This window comes from Sphaerodactylus townsendi, linkage group LG04 (assembly GCF_021028975.2).
Source record: "Sphaerodactylus townsendi isolate TG3544 linkage group LG04, MPM_Stown_v2.3, whole genome shotgun sequence".
Lineage (NCBI taxonomy): Eukaryota > Metazoa > Chordata > Lepidosauria > Squamata > Sphaerodactylidae > Sphaerodactylus > Sphaerodactylus townsendi.
The window spans coordinates 82,725,009-82,748,398 of NC_059428.1; the positions used below are offsets into that span (position 1 = coordinate 82,725,009).

At 37.9% G+C, this 23,390-nt stretch overlaps 2 protein-coding genes across 2 annotated transcripts in view; both read right to left on the reverse strand.

Moving 5' to 3' along the window:
* Positions 1-2,351: 2,351 nt before the first annotated feature.
* Positions 2,352-13,843, reverse strand: EIF1AX (eukaryotic translation initiation factor 1A X-linked). Its single transcript, XM_048494235.1, has 7 exons — positions 13,624-13,843; positions 12,266-12,349; positions 10,785-10,888; positions 5,312-5,362; positions 4,115-4,196; positions 3,926-4,017; positions 2,352-3,406 (listed from the first exon to the last, which is right to left on the reverse strand). Exons 1-7 carry the CDS (start codon positions 13,637-13,639, stop codon positions 3,401-3,403), a joined length of 435 nt encoding a protein of 144 aa, XP_048350192.1. The 5' UTR covers positions 13,640-13,843; the 3' UTR covers positions 2,352-3,400.
* A 3,333-nt stretch (positions 13,844-17,176) lies between these two features.
* Positions 17,177-23,390, reverse strand: part of RPS6KA3 (ribosomal protein S6 kinase A3) — a 29,929-nt gene continuing 23,715 nt past the window's right edge. The window contains exon 20 of the mRNA XM_048493334.1: positions 17,177-22,435. Within this exon, the coding sequence (XP_048349291.1) occupies positions 22,313-22,435 (123 nt within the window). The 3' untranslated portion in view covers positions 17,177-22,312. The remainder of the gene's footprint in view (positions 22,436-23,390) is intronic.

Consider the following 23,390-nt stretch of genomic DNA (forward strand, 5'->3'; position numbering starts at 1 on the left):
GGGCTCCTAGTGCCACCTCTGGCACGTGTGCCATAGGTTCGCCACCACTGCCGTAGGAGCTTTACTGGATGACCTTGGGCCAGTCACACACTTGCAGCCTAACCCACCTCTCAGGGTTGTTGTAAGGATAAAATGAAGTGGATGAGAATTATGCAAGCAACCTTTGGTCGCCACTGGGGAGAAAGTTGGGATATAAATGAAGTAAATAAAATAGATGCATTTGCCCAGCGATCACCCTCAGAATTATATTATGCATCTGGTTCCCTGGTTTAACAAACAGTTCTTAGAAGTCCAGGTATGAAGCTTGCAGCAATACTTGGGACTCCTCCAGTGTTTGCATTTTTCATGTTAATATTTGAGATAGCGTGTAAGATGTATTGTTGAAGGCTTTCACGGCCGGATTCAACTGGCTGTGGTGGGTTTTCCGGGCTGAGTGGCCGTGGTCTGGCAGATCTTATTCCTAACGTTTCGCCTGCATCTGTGGCTGACACTGTGTTTAGACTCTGTGATACACCTCTGAAGATGGCAGGCACAGATGCAGGCAAAATGTTAGGAACAAGATCTATCAGACCACGACCACACAGTCCAGAAAACCCACAACTTTTGAGAGTACCAGGAATGGCTACAGTCTTTTTACAGGATTGTAAGCAATAAGGAAATCCCACTTATGTAAATTCTTCACAACAGTTATTATCACCTAGTATTTCCACCAAGCCTGTAATACTGACTCTCATACAAAGTATAAACTTGGTTTGCCCTTTTTTTTTTACTGTTTGTTGATATAAATTGTTTTAGTTCACTTTCAGAAAATAGTAAATAAAGGAAATTACATTTTGGTTCAAAAGTATATCAAATTATTGAATATTTTACTGGATTTCATAAAGTTTAGCCAAAAAGTTGTAAAAAGATGTGAAGACCACTTGAAACAACATTCATGATGCAATTTCCACTGTTGACTCTATACAGCTGTTCAGCATGAGGACTATCTGAATAGATGGTCTCTGAACCACCTGAGGAATATGTGGCTTTAGCACTGAAACTCTCCATGTGATATACGAACTGACTGTAACTAATAATCATTTATCTCTGTCCTTATTGTCTCTATTTTAATCAAATTCATTATTCCAAGAACCTGAACACACAACAGTTCTCAACAGCACAACTTTATCCTTTTTTTTCATGCTCCCTTTTTCAGACTGGATTCAGACATTCAGTCTGCCACCTCTAACATAGTATTAACTTCTTTCATGCTTCAAAGAGCAAGTATAGAATGATTACCAGTTGTCAACTAGGAGTTCTCTGGTTTAAAAGATCCAATCATACAGTTCCAAAAGGAGACTGAAGTCTTTTTCAAAGGACCAACTTTACAGAAATCACACAATTTGCTTCATACCAATATAGTTTGGGAACTCAGTCTCAACTCAAACTACCAGCATCATAAGTTCTGAACATAAAATGTGCTAGCTAGCATATATACTGTCCTTAGCAAATCCCTTGGAGGAGAAGCAGGATAAACAAAACCTTTTTACTATATGCAGATGAAAAGGTTTTGTCACACACTAAAAATCATTTAGCTGGATCACAGCTATATATAATTGGAAGGTTAATTACTCATAAGAGAGCATGTGATTTGTATGTATAAAGGCCCAAGTTCAGCTCCTGGCACCGAATAATTTCAGGTAGTAAAATACTAGAGAGAAACCTACAGTTAAATTATTTTGGGTCAGAGATAGACCACTGAACCCATGCAGAATTGAGATGAACGCTCTCTATTATCTAACATTAATGAAAACACCACAATTGGTAAGAATCTTATTACACTGCCTCTCTTTCAAGTTCCCACCATATTTCCAATGTATTATTATTGTAATGCTGCTATCTAGAATATTTGCTTATTCAAGACTCAGAAATGGCTGGAATTTTTTTTACTCTACCATGTGTTCAAAGCAATTGCCCCCTCCTAAACAGTTATTTCAGTTTATGGCCAAAAAGCAATGTACCCAAAAGACACAAACATGCACACACGATCTTTCATTTATCCCTTGGAAAGAACACAATTAAAATTATTCCAATATTTATCAGGAAAGCAATATTGGAGCTTCAATATTCATTGGTTTGTCATCTTTAGAATTCAACATAAAGGAGGCTAATTCCACAAAATGGATATCAGATGTAGCTTATTACACTTTCATGTCTGACAATTTTCTTAAGAAGCATACTAAATTAAGAACTGACAGTATTCATGTGAACATCATTATACGTAATGTGCTAAGTAATAGCAATTTAATTCCCCTTGATTAAAATCAAAACTGCAATAGAAAACACCGAAGAGACACAAACCCAGTCCAGAATTTGTCAATATTTATATGACTTTGTTAGTCTTTATTGAACTTTTTAGATGCACCACTCCCACCTAAACTGGAAATGCTTCTTCCGTTAGTTGATCTGCTTGGTAATTAGTGATAGGGTTTTTTTAAAAAACTTTGCATTAATCTCTTATATACTCCAAATCAGACTGTACTAAAACATTTCTTCAGTTGTACCTTATAATTTGTGGAATTTAGGCTTAAAATAAAACTTTAGTCTTTAACATAAGGTTTTTTGTAATGTAAAAATATTCTAAGTATGTGTCAATGTAACTGTTCAGTGTTTAGCTTTTCAAGGGCAACCCTAACCTTTTAAAATGTTTAATTACAAGAGAACGATGCAAGTTTTCCAAATGAATTAATAACTTAAATTCGGTGCCACCCAGTGTTTAACTTCAGTATTACCACTACCAAATACAGAATAGTAGTTTTAACATACATAATTTTTAAAATTTATTCTCTTTCCATTATGGCAACTGTATCTGTGAAAGAGAGGAAATTTAATATCAAAACCAGTATAAAAGTAACATGCAGCTAAACTAAAAAGCACATCCAGGCATTATGGACTTTAATGAAGAATCCCGCCTTCGCTATTATCAAAATCTTACAAGCTGACTTCAAGTTTAAGGGATAATAGGAAATGATACTGAACTGGCAGATTCCACACTAACCTGAACTGGGCATTTAAGCAAAATCCATGATAATTAAAGGACAAGCAATTTTTTATTTCAGAACCCAGGTTTAGAGAAATTTAGTGGCAAAAACAGATGAAGCAAATATGGGAGCTCATAGTAAGTGTATTTACACTCAGATGTAAAAGTCTAATTAGTACAGAGACAAAAATAGCTGTAACGTTTCATTTGCAAGTCCAACATTATCTGTTTCTCAAAGAAATATAAATACTTAAACATTGGGTAATAGATAGGTTTCCTGTAACTACAAATGTTTTGCAGTTTCAGTCTTCTTAAGAATAGAGACTTGAGACAAAATAATTCTTGAGGTGGAAAGCCGGAATGTATACCTCTCAGTTCCATTTAGATCTGTAAGTAAAAGAGGGATAGAGTTACATTATCATGACATTCTTAACTCAAGTTCATATAATCAGTATTACATTAAATAATTAAATTCAGAAATGATTTGATTTTTTTGCCTCCTGTACCACTTTTACCATTTTTTAAAAATTGCCCTTGTATGCATGACATGTAGATGCAATTCTTTCCCACTGAGATCAAGGATATAGAAATGATTAACTCCATTTGTTTTGCAGCTGAAGACCTTTCAATAAACTTCAATTTATCCATCTGAAAAAGAACTACTTGGAACATTCAGCCATATCGATTTTTAAGAATCCAAAATTGTAGCATAAAAAGCACACATCTCATAACGCAAATGCAAGGAAATAGATTTGAGTCCATTAGGATGGACAGTGGAATACCACTGGATAAACTACTAATTAACCAGCAACCTGCACTGCTTTAAAATCATACCTTTCAAGGTTTTACTGCACTTTCCCAGAGCCACCATGTGAATATTTGAATGTTTTCCAGTACAATACTTACATCATCAATATCTTCATCATCATCTCCAATATCATCAAATTGGATTTCATCATCATCACCAGGTCCAAATGTGTCCGTTTCATTAATTTTGGCTGAATGAGAGAATTACAGTGAACAAACAGCAGACATTTCCCTGGAATTGTTTCCCTGGCTCCCAGTGCCCCTGATTTGTACTTGAGGAATTCTCACCATGCTCTGGAAGTTCTCCATATGCCTTCAGGCTTCTGGCCTCATCTGCATTGTATTTTAGAATAACGTCGGCCTTGTTATCCTAAAAAAAAAAAAAAATTGTAAGTAATATTCTCAAAGAGTTTCTTCTTCTTAAAGCACTGCTACTTTGACATTATAACTACCATATCTTATCAACTCATATTTTGAAAAAGCAGTTTCCTCGCATTTTAAACTAATCTATTGAACTATGCACTGTCACTGGTAAGGGTTTTCAACAGAAGAGACAGACAGGCCATTGACTGCATCTACACAGGAATTCATTGAAAAGTCTCCCATTCAAGTACTAACCAGTGTCATGCTGGCTTAGCTTCTAAGATCTGATGTGACTGGGCTAGCCTGGGCCAACAAGGTCAGGGTCATACTTCTAAGAATCTGAATACTGATAGTTTTTGTAATAATATACATTATATTAATAAATCTAGTATTATGTGGTGGCTAAAGCATGCTGACTTTCTTTCCTTCTTTCCCTATCTCAGCTTGTCACAACTATAGTGAGCAGTGTGGGTAAGAGATGGGCCTGTGCTGTTGGATCTATCTCAATGGTGCTATGGATCGCTCCTCTTTACTCTCTCCTTTTGCCCATACCAAGGTCTGGCATGAAGTTGAAGGCTGTGACACAAGTGAGCAAAAGCCAGGAATAATAGGGTTCACATGGTTCACTGGTAGAGAAGCTTTACTTTAAGACTCTCTTGATAGTTCCATGCTCCAAAGCCCTTTACTGGATACTTCTACCCTTTCCCCAATATCCAGGCAGTGGAACTGGGTTCTAGCATTCCAGATCTTGACCGGCATCAACTCAATGAAAGCAAGACTGCCTGGAAAAAGGATTCTAGGAAATCTTACAGCAAAGCTCTTGCAGGCTGTCTTTGATATATTTCATGACTTACTTTGCATTGCAAAGCATGGGTAATTTGGGCTTTAAACACAATTTGATACAATTAGCTAATTTACTTCCATTCTCCCCAAGGCATCCTTTCAAATGGGGAGTATATAACATTTATTCACACCAAGGCACAAGGTAATTTTGGACTTTGCATAGTTACCTTTTCTCTATAAAAGATTCAATTTGCTTATAGAAAAACACTACTGAATCAATTAAGTGCTTCAGAACTGAGCTCATTGTTACATAACCCAAACAAAGTAAAGAATGTTTACCTGGTAGTCTCTTAATCCCACCAATATTATATCTGATGTATTTATCCAAACCTAAAAAAAAAAAACAAAGCAAGCAACTAAAGTATTTTAATAAGTCATTTTTTAAAACTAAAAACCTAACTTTAAGAAAAGCACAAGATTTTACTGAAAGTTAACAAAATGCACTAAATTTGTTTCTCAAAGACAGACACTTTGCCTGCTCCCAGACTTACTAAAGTCAGTATTCCTCAATATTGCCCAGATGAAATTATCTGTAAGGTTGATCACAATTTACAAACATTTCATCTTCAAGAAGAAATACAACAGTATTAGATTGGGTAGTTTCAAATGAGGACATGTCTCAGCTGTCGAACTAGAGTGTGAGGTGAAGAAAGACGTACCAGACTAACGGGGATGGATATCATTATCTGCAAGACCTTTCTGTAAAATGAATATGGGTGTGTGTCTCAAGAATATAAAGTTAGTGGCTGGGAAGATTGAGGGGAGAATCAGAAAAGAAGGTAAAATGACACTATTATTTACCACATTTATGTCCCACCTCTCTGCCCATTCAGGGCCATGTGATTTAGGGAAACTGTTGTTGAACTGGATCTTGAGTTGGGATCTAAGGCAATGAGGAATGGTTTTTGTCTCCTTCCTGGTGAGGAGTACCCCAGGAGTTGTGTATCACTTTGCAGAAATTACGAGAGTGAGAGCAAACAATAGCATTAAGGAATTTGGATTTCTTGTAAGAGGTAGCAATATCCAATGCGATCAACTGCAAAAAGTGCTAACACCAAGCAATTATTATGCTTTACGGGATGGCAATTAAGACAAAAGGGTGGTCAAAAGGAAGCCAAAAAGGTAAAACAAGAAAAATAAAGTAAAATGAAAAGGGAGAGGGTAATGGAAACCCTGGGAGAAGCAGATTATCAGTGTCAAAGTCATGTATATGTCAAGGAAAAAGTAAACCTCTTGATTTGATCACATGGATTTTTTAAAAAAGCCTCAAAAGTTATTATGATTAAGGAGGAAAGGTAGGAAACAGTATACTTGAAAACAAAGGACAGAAGCCAGGCACAAATGGACTGAGCCTGAGAAGGGGGAGCGGGGAGGAGAATAATAAATGAGATGGGCGCAAAGTCTGCAAATTAAGGTAATCGATCCCGGACCGAGGGTGGAGAGAAGGAGAATCAGTTTGAGATAGAAGGGAAATGGACAAGGAAGGTTACAGGAAATTCAAAGCTGATCTTGTCAACCTTTACTGAAGAAGTAGGCATAATCTTCAGAACAGGGATAAAAATACAAGAGCAAGTCAGAGATACAAAGAATACCACAGAAGTGCCAACTCACAAATCAATAATAGAAGTTTCAGTAGAGCATATGAAGGTCATGACCAAAGTTCAGGGAGGCGAGTATAAATTTATTATAAAAGTTAGCAGGGCTTTTAGTCTTAGCAGCCCTGGTAAGAGAAAGGAGATGATAGAAAACAGGGTTGTGTTTACTTGAAAATATTGTTCAACGAGTATTCTGTGCAGGCACAGATAGGACTGTGCAAGCTAGCTATGGAGAGTAAGATGCTAAAGCTTTGCAGAAAATTCAACAAGATTGAGAGGTTTTTCCTCCTCCCTGCATCGGGACAGCATTTCCCGCCCAAACAGGCATATGATGGAAGTGGAAAATCACTCCTCTCTCAGTCCTCCCTTCATGGTCACAGAAGAAGACAGGCAGCTCACAGTGTACAAAGAAGGGTACACTGTAAGTGCCACACTGTTTTCATCATTGTGGTTTCCATGAAGTCCCACATGGGAGAGTCACAAGGTCACATACTGAGAAAATGGGAGTGGAATAGTCAGCAAAAAAGTGACTGCAGGTCCAGTCTCTTACCTGCTGTCTCATTCCTCGAATCCACATTGATGGAGTACTGTCTCATGAACATGGACAGAGTCAACCAGCCTTGCAGATGTCTTTCAGATAAACTTTGCTCAGAAAGGCAACTGATGCTGCTTGGGCACAGATGAAGTGGGTTCTCAGTGGAAGAAGGCATATCACATCAGCTGACAATTTCACTGCTGACACCACCCATCTGACTACTAAACAACATTGCCCTGCCTTGATTAAGGCCGGCATAACAGAGAAACATGTTCTAGTATTTTCTAAAACTTTTCATGCATTGTAAATAAACCAAGAGGGACCTCCTTATGCATCTTGTGTGTTACATTTGCCTTGATGTTGAAAGAGATGCTGCAAAGAATACTGGTAGGAATATATCTTGGGAGACATGAAACAACCTGAAGTGAAAGCAAAGGCTGGGGTAGAAGACCACTTCATTTTATGGACTTGGTGAAAGAGGGATTGGAGCACAGCACATGCCACTCTCCCCCTCTATGTGGAGAGGCGATGACCATCAGGAAAGAGAGCTTGTAGGATAACAGACAAGCCACACTTTACTAAGCGTTCAAATGATTTGTGCATTAGCTAATACTAACAACAAACTCCACTGGAGAAGTGGAGCAGTAACTTGTGGATACAGATTAAGCAAACATTTTAGGAACTCTCTTAGATTGAGGAGCAGAAAACATGGAAACTGTTCACATTGATGTGAAAGGCCAATTGGGCTGGCAAGTGTACCTTTAACGAAGAAACTGGCAAATCGCTACCCTTGATGAACAGTAAATACTCCAAAATAACTGTTATCTGAGGATGGGCCTTGAATAGATAATTGCCATGGAGGGTTAAATTCTATCCTAAATTTATGGACAAATTTTGCAGAGTTTTCATATGGAGTCTCAGATGGGGGACCAGTAGATCCTGAATGTGAACATCTCTTTAAAAACTGTGTACTGAAAGAAGTGTCGCAAGTGCTTGGATGGCTTGCTTCCTTTGAAAAGGTTAATGAGCCCTTCCTTTTAAAGAATCCAATAAAGCATCAATGAACTCTACGGACGGGGTAGATTGCGTGGGACTTTTCCCAATTCACCAACAGCCCCAAGGAATCTAATGGACTAATGGCTATATTAGATGTGGTCTACTAGAGTGTTGTAAGAGTTGTCTGCAAACAGCTGGTCATCCAAACATGGGTAAATTGTGCACCCCTTGAGCCTCAAGTAAGCTATCACAGCTGACACACACTTGGTGGATACCCTTGCAGTCATAGCTGGCCAAAAGGCAACACCATGTATTCATACAAGGCTAAACCCGCCTGTACCTGTATGTATTGAACAAATGTATACGACCCTTTTTCCTTTTATTATTTCTTTTCTTATTATAATATTCTTATATGTCAATAAAGGCTTTGAAACTGAATCTACTCATACAAGGAGTCCACATACTGAAAATAGATATTTCCTAAAGGATTCAGGACCTGAGATATTAAAATAAGCATCTTTCAGGTAAAAGACACCTCCCTTTACTCAGCAAAAGTAACACCTAAGACAATGACAGCATTATAAACATGGCAATTTTCAAATGTTTATGAAGACTCCTCAGGTCTACAATTTGGCTGATAATAAAGGTGCAGATAGTGGGGAAGGCCCCTGGAAGTCAACTGAGAATCAAGGAATTACTTAAACTCTAAGAAATAACTGAACCTACCTGTAGATAAGACTCATTTGTCCTGGGTTACCCTGCTCCATAATGGACCGGGGTGGGGGGTGGGGTGAGGGGGTGGAGAGAAACCAGGAGAAGCAGCCCAAAATGCTGGGCCTTCCATCAGTCAAAATGTGTCCAAATTTTGAAAACCCTTTTTGCCCATACTACCAAGTGATAATGATAATGCTGCTTTTACCACCTTGGTAACCAGTATCTATTTGGGATCTCCAGGTGTTTTTGTCTTCTCAAAGAACTGATTCTAGTATGTAAACATGCGGGAAGTTACATCTCTGAGAATAAGAAGTTTCCATTTTGTCTGTAATCATGTCCAGTGGAATATCCGTTGGGAGGGCTGCTGCTATTTTCACTATATCCTTTTTTGACTCACTGTTCCTGGAGCTAAGCATTGAAGATTTCTGAGGATGGGCTTGTCTTAGTGATTATTTCTCTCACAGATATAAGACAATTCTGTCCTTCGGGGATCGGGCGGTATAGAAGACGAAACAATAAATAAATAAATAAATTCATTATGGTTCTTGTGAGTGTTTTTAGTTCACTGTGCATCACATGCTCTTTTTACTTGAACATTCCAGTGAACTCTAAATAAGCAGGAACTCGTGCAACAAAACATCACCTCTCATTTCATTGTCTCATATTTTAAGAGGTTGTGTTTCTATACTCTGTGGAAGATTTTACCACATCACTTTTACTTTTGGGTACAAAGTCATTAAAGAACTTCATAACTGCTGACTACTGCTCAGTGAGCCTTACGGCAGCAATCTCTAGCAATAACTACCTAGAAGAAACTTGTTTCAAGAAACAATGATTTGGGATAGCAAGATTTCTTCGAATTTTTGTAAAATCTTCCCATTGTGTTGGCCACCCATAAAAAAAACCCATGACAGAAAATCAAATTTGATGCTTCGTCTCCAAGTTCTGCTGTGCCTTTTCAAAATGCATTATGGACTAAAGGAATGTTACAAGTGCCAATATCTACTACAGGTTGTCTCTCTGTCAAAATAAGATAATCATTCATAAGCTGAATGACATCTGTGTTGACATCTGACCCATCCTTACTTAGCAGTAACCATTCTCATCGAAGCAGTTGTGCTGAATCCAAAGCTTTATCCAATTTACTGTAAGTACCTTTAGCTATTGCTGATCCCATAAAAAAGTCTGGAGATACCTGGTCCCAATCATGTTTTCAGTTAGTAATCAATATCTAACAGTTACCCATAATTCTTTGTACGATGCTGCATTGGTGGTTTCATCATAGCACAAGGTGTAATATGCACTATTGAAATTCTTCAGCAACTGTTTTCTGAAGTATGTGGCCCATGCATTTGTTGTTAGATACTATGACTTTGTCCTTGAGAGGAGAAAAAACTGGGCACTACATTTGGAAACATAAACTTAAAGTTTCCCCAGTAGATTCACAAGATGGCTCAACAGGCAAGTCAGCTCAAATAGTTTTCAATATGTTTCTGAGCAAACTTTAGCTGCGGCATGGCTACCAGAACTAATTTCCATCAGCGAACCAGGACAAACAGCTGACAGATATAACTAAGATGAAGCCAGCTGACTCCTGCACTTATCCTCACGTTTTCAAGATGCAGCATGCTTTGCAAGTATTTCAAACCCCCATTTGATACCAAATCCCCAAGTACACAAAACATTTCTCCACTGCATTTTTCCCATCCCAATTCAGATATAACATCAAAAACCCCACCAATTGCGGTAATGGAAACAAAGAAGTACTGGCTTTATGGAACAATGTTTTTAAAACACAATCAATTTCAGCTTCTCACGTAAGCTGTTAAAACTTTTGGTAAAAATATACAGAACCATCAGCATCTCTAAGATTTGTATACCCATATACAGTTTAATACATACTCAAACATACCTTTTTCCTCAGTTTTCCTCTGATATGACATAACCTCTTTACACCATCAAAACATAATGCCTCCAGTCGGCCATTTCCCAACATCTTGATCACTTGGGCATATTCTGAAATAAATTATGTGCCAATTCAGCCAAGAAAATTGTACAGAAGAGCCAAGAAATAGACGTACTACTATAATTTATACTTTTCTCCACTCAAGGGTATTGAGCTATTAAAACCAGATACAAGCAAGATGTGACTGAATATTAAGTGCCATACATTAACACGAGCCAAAAGACTTAGTGAGCAAAAATGGTGGGTGTAGTCTGATGTCTGCGGTGAGCATCTCTGATTTCCTGGATCCGTTACCCACCTTCATAAGCCTTGATTAAGCAAGTCAAAAATTATTCTTAAACATTACATGTGACTCTTGCAAAGAGAATAAAGGCTGCTGTACAACCATGCAGAGAATACTATGCTGAGACTTAAAGAACAGTATTTGGCCACCTCAGTCAATTTTTTTTCAAATGATTTCAAACTATATAATTTACCTATGAAGCATCTAGAATATGCTATAAATTATCTAACTGCCACTCTATAAACACAATCAAGGTAGCATACTAAAATACTTGAAATATTAACTGAAGTAACTTCATACCTTAACGTACAAAAAACAAGTGCTCCATCATAAGCTTTGACCCTTAAATAGCATGGCAGCCCACCCTACATTACAGCTTGCTATTCTATCCCTCTTTCTGCTCCTGGGAGAGCGGAGAATCAGTGGACTCCCAGAAACATTGTGGGTGTGGAGTCAAGCTAAACAAAGATCAAAAAAGTTTCTGACAAAAAAACCCAACATAAAATATTGAAAATTGATCCAGATATCCACACCAGTATCATGACAACCAAGGAGGCTGTTAACAGACTACAGGGTCAAAGTGTTTCAAAATACTGCTATATTTTCAGTGTGAAGAACCTTGATCTTTGAGCATACTTCCCAAGCTTCTAATTATCAGCATGTATATTCTGAACACATAGGAAGCTAGCTTCCACTGAATCAGACCACAGGATCATCAAGGTTAGTACTGTCTATTCAGAATGGCAGCAGTTCTTCAGAGTAGCAGGTAGAGGTATTTTACACCACCTGCTACCTGATCCTTTGAGGAGATGCAGGATTTAAGCTGATACCCTCTGCACACCAAGCTAATTCTCTACCATTCAGTTACAGTCCTTCCACACACAATTTAAAGAGCAGGAAACCTGTTCATATTAAGATCTGAGACATTTGTTACAGTTTCCTTAAATACTAGTGATACTGTAAACAGTTAACCCACAGTTAACCTAAACCCACTGAAATCCATGGGCTCAGATTATAGAATCCATCTACTGAATTGCACTGGAAAAAAATCCAGAAGCATATTGAAAACCAAACACATCCAAATAAATAATGCCAGATGTTACTTCATACATAAAGTGAAAGAACATAAAATGGTATTTCTCACCTTGCCCATCTTCTTTGAACACCAGTTCTCTTTTTTCAGATTCATTCTCATTCTTACCTCTTCTTCTATTTTTACCTCCCTTACCTAAATTGAGACGATGAGAATTATTAGCCACATCTTGAAAACTAGTATGAAAAACAGCACTTAAAAAAATCAGAAGCGTGGTGGCAAAAATATACAATAAAAACAAGTGCGGTTTAGAAATAAATATAAAATTACCAACAAGGTTCATTAAGTCAATTAAAGCTGATTTAAAATACTGAAAATGTTTTCCAGTTGTCAAATTAATAATATGCTTACAGATGTGCTGTAAAACACCTGCAAATGCCCCACAGGAAAGATAACATATGGTTCCAACATGGTTCTATCATTTTCAATATACTTTTGAGTTGATGATGTGTGATCAGCAATCGCAAGACCATAGCCAAGTTTGCTGTCCAAAATAACTTTTGTGGCCTTTGACAACTTTCCAAACTAGAATAGGCAAGATTTGCTACTATACAATTTTCTCTTGGCAACATTTGTATAGATTTGCACCTCACAATAAAAACTATTCAACTTTTGTCTATTTTATGTCTATTCTGAGTGGTAAGCAAACGCATATTTTAAAAGTCACCACAGTCTAAAATTAAAATTAATTAGTTGTTTACTGTCAACCACCCTTAGAGCTTCAGTCTAACAACACATACTATACCCTCAATATAAACATATCTGCAACAAAAATTGGTTTAAAGAAGTACAGGGAGGTACTTCTCAAAATAGCTGCTTGAGAGGAGGTAAATTTCACTTTATTAACACAGAACACAAATGCATACAGTGTGAAACAACCCAGCAACCAAATCCTGATAACAGATTGCTACTAAGCCAGACTATTAGCTAAAAAAGAATAAAAGCACTCAGAACGGAGAACCTTAAGTTGTTTCATAATGAATCAGATCAATCGCTAGGTCACTGACACCCTCCCCAGTCAGCACCACCTTTCCTGAAATCCAAGCAGAGAAAGCCTTCATCAGTATCTCCCTCTTGAGAGTTATTGATCTGGAGATGATGATGGAGACTGAGCCGAGTACCTTCTACATACATAGGAACCCATAGCCAAAGCAAATGTAGAGAAGAGGTGAAAACATGTCTTAGGCCCCTCTCAACACAGAGAGAAAGACGCCCCGCTGAACACACGGACAAGGCGGCGGGCTGTGAGAAAACGAGTAAGGGCAGCAAAGGAGGTCCCATGAAACGTGTATGCGGGACACTGCTTTCACACAAGAGGAGGAGGAGGAGGTATGAAAGAAACCCAGGCCGAGAGGGGAGAACCTTTAACCTGTTCCCGCAGAAGCTAAGCAGAGCTCGAGAAGCCTCACCTTTATTCTTCGGCATGACGACGGCGGTGCAAGGAAGACGGCCTTTCTGGCGCTCCCGACAGAGGCAACAGGAGGAAGCGAAGAGGAACGCGGCGAGCAAGCGTGACAATGACGCCTTTCTCGCGACAGCGTCCGCGCAATGGTCTTTTAGGGCCTTCCCGACTGAAGAGAACAGTGTGGGAAAAACGCTCCTCCTTCTCGTCGCCGTTCCCGGCGTACCCTTCGCTCGCGTGGTTCCGCCAGTCGCCCGCAAAGCCCTTCGGCGCCCCCTGCTGGTCGGAGGATAGCACGTCCACGAATGTTTAGGGCTGCTGCTGTCCGGCGTTTCTCTTTTCGTGCTAGGGCGCCCTCAAGCGGAAGGGAGAAGGAAGGAACGAAAAGGACTAGCCACGCCTTATAGGCAAACCCCGTCACCGTCATAGCAGTTGCGTCAGGTAGGACTGGAGGGTTCTTGTGCGTATTTAATCTTCCTCTGCTGCTATAAGAAGTAACCTCTTGGTCAATTGCAGCAAAAATAAACGGCAGGCAACTCAGTCTCTCTCTTTCTACACATGCATGCATGCATGCATGCATGCATGTATGTATGTATGTATGTATAAAAAAGAATTGTAAACAGTAAAATGGCCAAGAAATGCAAGAACTGGTGGGCTCTAATCCACAAAAAAGTTTGTGCTAGATTTACTAAAAGGAAAAGTTAGTTTGTAAGATGTCGCAAGAATTTTGCTTCCAATTTACTCATGGAGTTTACCCCCAAGCATAGGATTACTGAAAATCAGCCGATCCTATCTATTGGCCAGAAGCAATAAACCAGTGTGGTGTAGATTTGTCAAAAGGTCAAGCATACTTACTGGGTCAGAGTGAACTTGGGTCAGCAACTAACAGTCTCATTTTGCCTTATAGGGTTATTGTATGGATAAAATGTAGGACAGGGAAAGAACTATTTCTGCCAGTAGCGATTTAACTAGGGATTCTGAGACCTATATTAATAACTTCAGTAAATGGCAAAAGATTTATACAATCTGAAGAGAAACCAGGATGAGGAGCTGAAAAGCCTCTTTTAGAGACCTACTAGAGCAGGAGCAACAAAGGATTATAGATAGACTTGAAGTTCTAAGAACCAGCCTGCTGAAGAACTTTCAGGCAAATTTAAACAGTCAGTTCTTTATTTGGCATACAAAGCTACCTAAAAACAAATGCTCAAGTATATTATATAAGCCAAATTGTCATTTTTTAAAATTACAAGCTCAAGTTCATAAGACTGTAGTGGGATTAAAAGTATCCAACTTCACTATTATAATTACATTTAGTTATCAAATACTTTGAGAGTTAGAAGGCTAAATTAACACAACAGTAATTAGGAATGTTGAATTAAGGCAATAGTTCCACTGTTCATTTTGTCAGCAAAAAGAATAAGTGACTCTTGTGTCACTGGGATGCTGCCTGACTAGATACACCAGTAGAAGGCTGTAACTTCCAGGCTCAAATCCACACACTTCCCTAAATCTTAGTGGCTGGCCATATCCAGCTTATCTCATGAGGAGAAGGGGATGTGGTGCTACACTGTCCCATGTACTATGCTCCTTGGAGGAGGTGCAAGAAAAAATAGAACAGACAGAAAAGTGTCAGTGATGAAAGTGGTATCTATCATTGGGGTATCAATGGGACTGAGGGAAGTCATCATACTTTGACAACTGTGTGTGGTCATTTTCCTTTCATTAGTCCAAATCAAAATTCAAAACAGCTAACTTAAAGTATTAACGTTTTGTAAATTGCACGAAAGAGAAAAATTTGTGGTATAACAAAAAAGTGAACTAGATTGCCCAGGCAAATTCCTTGACTGAGGACAAATCTGAGCTCTAGCCCAGGAAGAGCCCTTGGGCCTGCTCCAGAAACTCCAGCTGGTAAAGAATACAGCATCTCAGATTCTCATAGGGACCCCATAGTGGGCACACATTCAACTGGTGCTCTATCAGCTTTCTTGGCTCCCAGTGGAGTACCAGACTAGGTTTAAGGTTTTGGTACTAATCTTTAAAGTCCTAAATGGTCTTTACCTACAGGACCGCCTCTCCTGGTACGTCCCCCAAAGATAGCTGCCAACTGCAAGTGAAAATCTGCTGGTGATCCTTGGCCTAAGAGTGATCTGCCTAGCCTCAACTAGGGCCAGGCTTTTTCAGTCCTGGCTCCTACCTGGTGGAATGCTCTGTCTGGTAAGACCAGAGCCCTGTGGGATCTAATGGAGTTCTACAGAACCTATAAGACAGATCTGTTCCACCAGGTGTATGGTTGAGACAACTATGATGGTTCCAACATTGCGGCCTCCTCTTTCCCCTTATCTTCCTGTTTTCTATTTTTGCACTTGTTATTTCGTCCTGATTATTTATGAAATTGATTGTGATTGTGGTGCCATCAGTTTAGATTAGATTTTAAAGTGAATTTTAAAGCTAAATTTTAAACTGTATTTATATTTTGTTCAGGAGCAGCAGTGGCGTAGGAGGTTAAGAGCTCGTGTATCTAATCTGGAGGAACCGGGTTTGATTCCCAGCTCTGCCGCCTGAGCTGTGGAGGCTTATCTGGGGAAGTCAGATTAGCCTGTACACTCCCACACACGCCAGCTGGGTGACCTTGGGCTAGTCACAGCTTTTCAGAGCTCTCTCAGCCCCACCTACCTCACAGGGTGTGTGTTGTGATGGGTGAAGGGCAGCCCCTTTGAGTCTCCTGCAGGAGAGAAAGGGGGATATAAATCCAAACTCTTCTTCTTCTTCTTCTTGTATTGTGTTATTACAAAAGATTGGCAGCTGCTCTGAGCCCGAAAGGGGAAGGGCAGCATATAAATCCCATAGTAAGTGAATGAATGACTGAATCATACGTTGACCTTTTCCACACAAATGGTCCTGTGGCAGTGTTGCTGTGCCTATCAATGCAGTGCAGTGGCAGAGTGGGTTTCTTGAGGTTTTAAAAAATCTTTAATTGATGCATTGATACAGTGTTGTCAGGTACAGCTTTTTAGAGATTTCCAAAGGGGGAACGGCCAATGTAGAGACTGAAGAAGGGAAAACAGTTACAACATAGGTAGAACTAGAAAAATCCAGACTTTTCTGCCCACATTGCAGCCTTCCTGACTCAAAGGTGATTTGGGAAAGATTGCAGAAAAGACTAGGAAAATCTGGATGGTGTATTAAAGTGGAACACGAACTGTCCTCAAAAAATCTGTTTGAAACTGATGGTTGTTTCTACCTAATTTGAAGGCCAGCTTAATAGAAAACAATCTCAGGCTCCCCCTCAAGTGCTTCTATAAAAGGTAACAGTTGAACATAATTTGGCCTGTCCCACGACTCATCCCAAATGAGACATTCCTCCACTCCACTCTGAGCCCTCTGGGTATGCTGGAAGATTCTGGGGAGGAGATCAATTGGTGATGACAAGAAATGGCTGGCTATGTAGCTATTGAGGTTTGTGTGCTATTAAGTTATAATATTAATAAAGAACCACACCATTAATAATTATTCTGTAACAAAGATTTGAGAAGTGAAAATAAACTAAATACACACATTTGTTAATATCTTTGAAAGTTTATTTGCTGTATAAATTCAGTTTCTTTTGAAGACTACAAAACCTGCCTTTTGACAAGGATACAAGCAATGGTATCTTTCCAGGTCTGTTTGTGGTTATGTCTGGAATACTTCTGATTACACATGTACACATATTTTTGAAACATTCAAGCCTCTCTCTCTCTCTATGAAACAGTCAAGTATTCAGTACTATTTAGGCTTTTTACTAGCATTTCCATTCCATTATGCTAATACAAGTATCTGGTAGATGCTTTTAAAAAATGTTCTACCCTAAAGGTACAATACAATTGAACCTTTATACTGTACCTTAGACTTACATGCCATGCTGAGGAAGTCATATAAAGAATGATTGTACAGAACTGTAGAAAAATATTTTCTGATATATTTAAAAAATCTCTTAAGTAGATTCCCCAACCCAACCCCCTTCACTAAAACTGCAAAATAATTACATCCCTCATGAGTGCACTGTCCCTTTGATTAGGTCTGAAGTATCAAGATAAAGCTAATCATATACATCATTTTCATGAGTTAAAAGCTGTTCATTACTGCTTACCAAGCTCTCTTTTCTATTATCAGAAAAGCAGCACTTCAGTCCATCTACATTTACAGCAACAAAAATCTAAATACATTTCCTTATGCCCTGATTATGTATTTAAAAGCCACTTTAAATACTTCACTTGGTTCCTCTTTACTAGACAGCTAATCTAACAAGGCGCAGAACAGAACTCTCACTTTTTCTTAGATATTCAAATCATAACTGATAATTTATTTTGCTTTGCTAACCATCTAACTACAATTCTTCAGTTTATCTCACTTTTCATGTTTCTTGGACAACACAGTGCTTATTTGAGGTAAGGTGCACTGCTTAACATTTTGCCAGGAGATGTTCAGTTCTGGACAGTTGTTTCATAATCAGAGAGAAACAGTAGAAACTGAAAGTTCCTGCTCAATGTCTACCGAATGGCAATATAGATCCAGAGATCTTGCTTATGTAGGAGGCAGAAAAGGAGCAGCAATTTCACTTCATATGAAAGAGCCCCATGAGTACCACAAATTTAAAGTGGTAATAATTCAATCTTGTGGTTTAAGGTGCCAAGGCTGCATTTAAGCAAGCATATTGATTTTTCCTACCACAGTTGTGAATACACAGGAAAGGTGAAGTGGCCATGGAAATGTATACTCTATAGATGCTGTTTTTCTAGTAAACTCACGATTGTTGGTTTTTTTGTTAAACTATACTTTAAAAATCATGGCTGGTCCAGCAGTCCTAAACTGAGTAGCTTAAGTTTACCAATTCACGAAATAAGAAATGTAGTAAATATTTTTTAAATCTTTTGAATTATAATATGAATCATTGATACTAATAATTAAAGACAAAGAAGGAAAAAAGCAGAGTCAAGAAGGGTGGCTGGTTATTTTTCTCACATGTAAAACAATCATAAGTGTTTTAATAGTTACATTTTACAGTACTTTCAGATAAAGTAATATTGAAAAAGCTTCTATCAAGTGATGAGAGTGAAAGGTTAGAAGAAACTCTTTTTAAAAAGCTATTAAAAGATGAAGTGAAAATACTGCCTGATGTCACAGTTAATTTATAGCATTGTAACTTGGGCAGTTTTGAATACACACATTTTTAACTGTAGTAGTGGCTTCTTGGGTTTAAATGTATTTTAATTGTTATAGGACTGTAGCATTTAAAGAGTCGTATAAAAAGAAAGAAAAAGGAAAACCTTGCTGTTTGATCACTTGCCGGCAGTGATCAGAAACAAAAACTAAGTCTTTAAACGTACTATTACCTATCTTGAGAATCATTTTCACCTGTAAAATCTTTTGAAGGCTCCCATTTTCCCCAATGAATATGATGCTTTCGGAATCACACTCAGTGCAACTTAGGAAATTTTTACTTCTGATATTAGCTTGTGACTACACAGTAAAAGAAAATCAGTGATAAAATCAGATATGTTTTGTTTGAAACAAATCAAGATTATTGCTACCCAGGCTGACCAAGAAGCCATTATAAAGTAAAGTTCAGGAAGATGAAGGAGAGCTGTGTAAGGACAATGCTGGGAAAAAAAGAACTCTGAGAGTACATCTAGGGAAACTGGCCTTCCATCCTTTGCAGTCAGGTATGAGTTTTCACTCATAGAAGAGCTCTAAAATGGATTACCTCTGGCCCATAAAATTATAGCAAAAACTGAGCAAAGAATAAAAGAATGAATAAGTCTGAATTCAACTGCATGCAATTATGATGATTTCAAAGTATCTTTCTTTCTTGACAAGGGTCTCATGCAAAGAATTCTACAGAGTAAGTTTTAATAATGAAAGAGCCAACACCTTGAAATACTAGATACCCCTTGAAGAAGTCAATCCTCAAGTGAATTTTTGAATTGGCTAGAACAATTTTCTTGGGTTTATGAAATGTTGGGGAAGAATACTACATTAAAATAAGTTAAAATTTTCCACGGCATAGGATAAGATATGACTGTACAGACTGCTGTTACAGACTAAGGGGGGGAGGGGAGCCTTCTAGCTTCTGGTCAATCTTACCTTGTCCCAGAATTAACTTCAGAAACCAAGCAAACTTCCTGGATCTTCCACAGATAACTGCAAATATTTCAACATTCTTACCAATTTTAAGATCCTCTTGCTATATTTCTCCACTTTAAATAGCCTGTGTATGATAACACTTTGCATGGCTGACCTTGCAGAAAGTGATGAGATGGTTTTCCTTCACAATAATTTAAAACGTGTGTGAAACACAAAAGCTCCATGAGAACAATGCACACTTTTTATGCGCCCTTCAGAAGTCAGATATACATTACAAATTCTATTTATTTAGCTGTGAATTGCATCATATGTGCTTTAGAGGCAAAATGGTGCTGAGATGCTAATGATATACTGGGGATGAAACATCAAGGACCGCATAAGTAATAGCAGCAATCTATTTAAAACTGTAGGTAAAAATAAAAGGAAGAACATTAAGAAGATACATTGAGTGATCATTTTATAGACCACCGCTCAAGAACTCCAGCTAAGAAAATGCAGATGGCTCATCCTTCGCATAGAACACTAAAAATTAACATGAACAAATAACAGTGGACATATCTCCCAGATTATCAGCTAAATTCTTCTGTAACTCAATGTGAAGTGTTCAGAATAATTAAAATAATGTTCAGGTCAGTCGGGGGATTAGGACTTTCATATTTATCATTGCAATGAAGGCTGCAGGCAACATGCAGAGAAGAGATGGTGTTGAAAAGTTCCTATGCATAGCAAAAAAAGTGTAAAATGGGATCTAAAGATCAAAATTCATCAAATAATAATAAATTAAAGGCTGCTGGGTGGCATAACTAAAGGAAAATATATCCAGAAGAGCAGGCAGCTCTGAAAACAAATACAACTGCAAATTATTCAGATGCAAAAAGGAAAGAAAACAATCAGTTCTTAAAATTGCAATTATGTTTTTAAATAATTAGTTCTGAATGAAACTGTATTATTTTTGATGACCTGAAAAAACTGCTAACATAAAGCAGATAGAATACAATGAGTAATCACATGAGCATATTAAGGCAAAAGCATGTAAGATGAAGTAGTTTTCTACAAATAAATCTGAAGAGGAAGAACAAGAAAAATCATGGGACTCCAGGACAGAAGGAAAGTGAGCATTTGCACCAAGACCAACACTAAACTTCTCTTTGCTGTCATTTTCTTTAACACACTGAATGATGACTACATTAGTGACAATATACAATGGGAAAATGTTACATAGAGAAGAATGTCTTTGGTAGAATACTGGGACAATTCATTGAAATTATACTCCTTTTCAGTATTTTTTTGCTCATTTTTGCACATTTTGCTCAATGTAACTTCAGTGTTTCCCAGAAAGCGTACAAACGATATTGGGACTGGGAAAGAGTCGAAGATATAGTGCTATTTTCTTCTTTTCAAAGAAGATTAAAAACTGAAGATGCTGCTCTGTTTTGCTTGGATCCTGATCTTATACTATCAACAACAAGGTTGTTAACCTGAAGACCATCAACTCTATTGTCCACAATAACTGGTCTCAAACACTCTGGGTACATTCATGCTATTTTTGATTGCAGCATGAAAGTAGCTGAAACAGATCTGCTTTTAGTGATGCCCTGATCACAGAAAAAAAAATCCTTTAACATACCTATTATTAGACCATGAACCACTATAGCTTTTAAAATGACTCCCCCACCCCCACACAAACACTGAAGCCCTGCACAAGACTTATACCTCCTGTTAAAGCAGTGACATTAAAGAATGGCTAGCTATGGGCAAAGCCTGGACTGAAATACAACTATTCTGCCATGGCTTCCAAGGTCAATAAAAAGACAAGGGAACTAGAGATACACAGATACTTTTCACCTCAGGTCAGTGCCAAGTGAGAATCTGAGTAACAGTGAGAGTTCTATTATAACTTTAACTGCTATAACAGCTTTAGTTTCTCATGACTCCTAAACAATGCATCTGTGGGTTGAGACATAGGCAAGGGAAATGTTTATTCACAAAGTTACATTCAATAGCTGTTTAACAGTCTAGCTGCTTTAGAGATGTCCAACCATACTGATTAACTATTTAATCAGATTTCATTGTCCTTTAATTAGTCTAAATAGAAGGCATGTAAAAGAAACAGTATAGTGTACTGTTTATGATAAGTTTACAAAACATATAAAATGCTGGATGGCACAAATAATACAGTGCTAATATAAACAGATTGTTTAAGCTAAGTGCTTAACATAAATGGTCCATCCATCCATGTAACAAAGAATATTTTAAAGGGACCAGAAACATTCCCCATAAAAATAATGCTATATGGTGCAGAGTGCTTTATTCAGTGTATTTATGTGAGAAGTTTTCATAATTTTCTCATATGCATGTTCTTTTTCTATTGATTTACATTCCATCTGACGGGCAATGTTTTTTTTTAAACCATCAATAGTTTAAAGCAAGAGTAGATGAAAGCAGGAAACAGCAGCATAACAGGTACCAACTGGAACAGTGTGCTTGCAGGTATCTTGGATATGTGCTACCTGTTGCCAAGATTTGTGCTATCATCTTTAACTATGGTACCAACATTTTCAATTGAGGTAACTTCACAGGGCAGTTGAGGTAATTTTTTTGACACCTCTCCGCTGAGCAAGTGTAGAACGACCCACTGGCTCTAAAACAGGTGATTGATTCCGGTTCAATGCAGAATATGTAGCCGCCATGGCACCCTAGAAACAAAAAGAATTTTTAAAAGCTGCCAAATATTACTCTATAATTGTGAATTATTTTAATTATAAAAACGAGATTTAATAACACAGAAGTGTATTACACAGATCAAAATGGGAAATTCAAAATTGTGTTACAAAACTACTGGTAGTTTTATTTTGTATGATTTATTTTAGTTTATGAAGGTAATTATGGAAAGGGCTAAAAACCACATTTAGCACTAAAGCACAATTTGGATGCATGAGTGACGCTGAGTGTAGTTACTGTTAAATGTTAGTAACGTCATGATTAGCCTGATGCCATCACATCTCCGAAGGTAAGCAGAGTTGGCCTGGTAAAGGTTTTGATGGGACACTTCCAGGAAATACCAGGTTTGCTGCAAAGAGACAGGCAATGGCAAACCACCTCTGAATGCCTCTTATCTTCCAAGCTGTGTTGCCATAAATTGTCTGTGACTTGGCAGCAAAAAAAATAGTGAATAATAGCTATAGCTATAATTCATACTGAAATTTAATGGGAAAGGAGCAATGCCTATGCAACTGGAGAGGAGTGCAGAAAACTACCTAACATGTTTTGGTCTCCAGGCAGCATGATGTCTGCATCAAGCCAGTGTATTGGCCTTTTATGTCAGTTACTTCTCATTCTCTTTTCCTATTGTACTTTTTTACAATTGCATCTTATCAGCTCAGTATAAATGGCAAATTAAAAAGACAAGATGAGTCTAGCCTAAGTTCCCATGGTTTTTTATGTCTTCACACATCAGTAATGAGGTCTGTCTTTTGAGATACAAGTAAATAACCTGCACAGCAAGTATACATAATTTCAACAAGGAATGAAAGTATAATTGTAACACATTTGTTGTCCTCATTATGGAAACATTTTTGGTTATGGTGTACGAAGAAATTACTGATAGGAGAGTGAACTAAGAAAATCTACTGAAAATCAACTACAGACTTC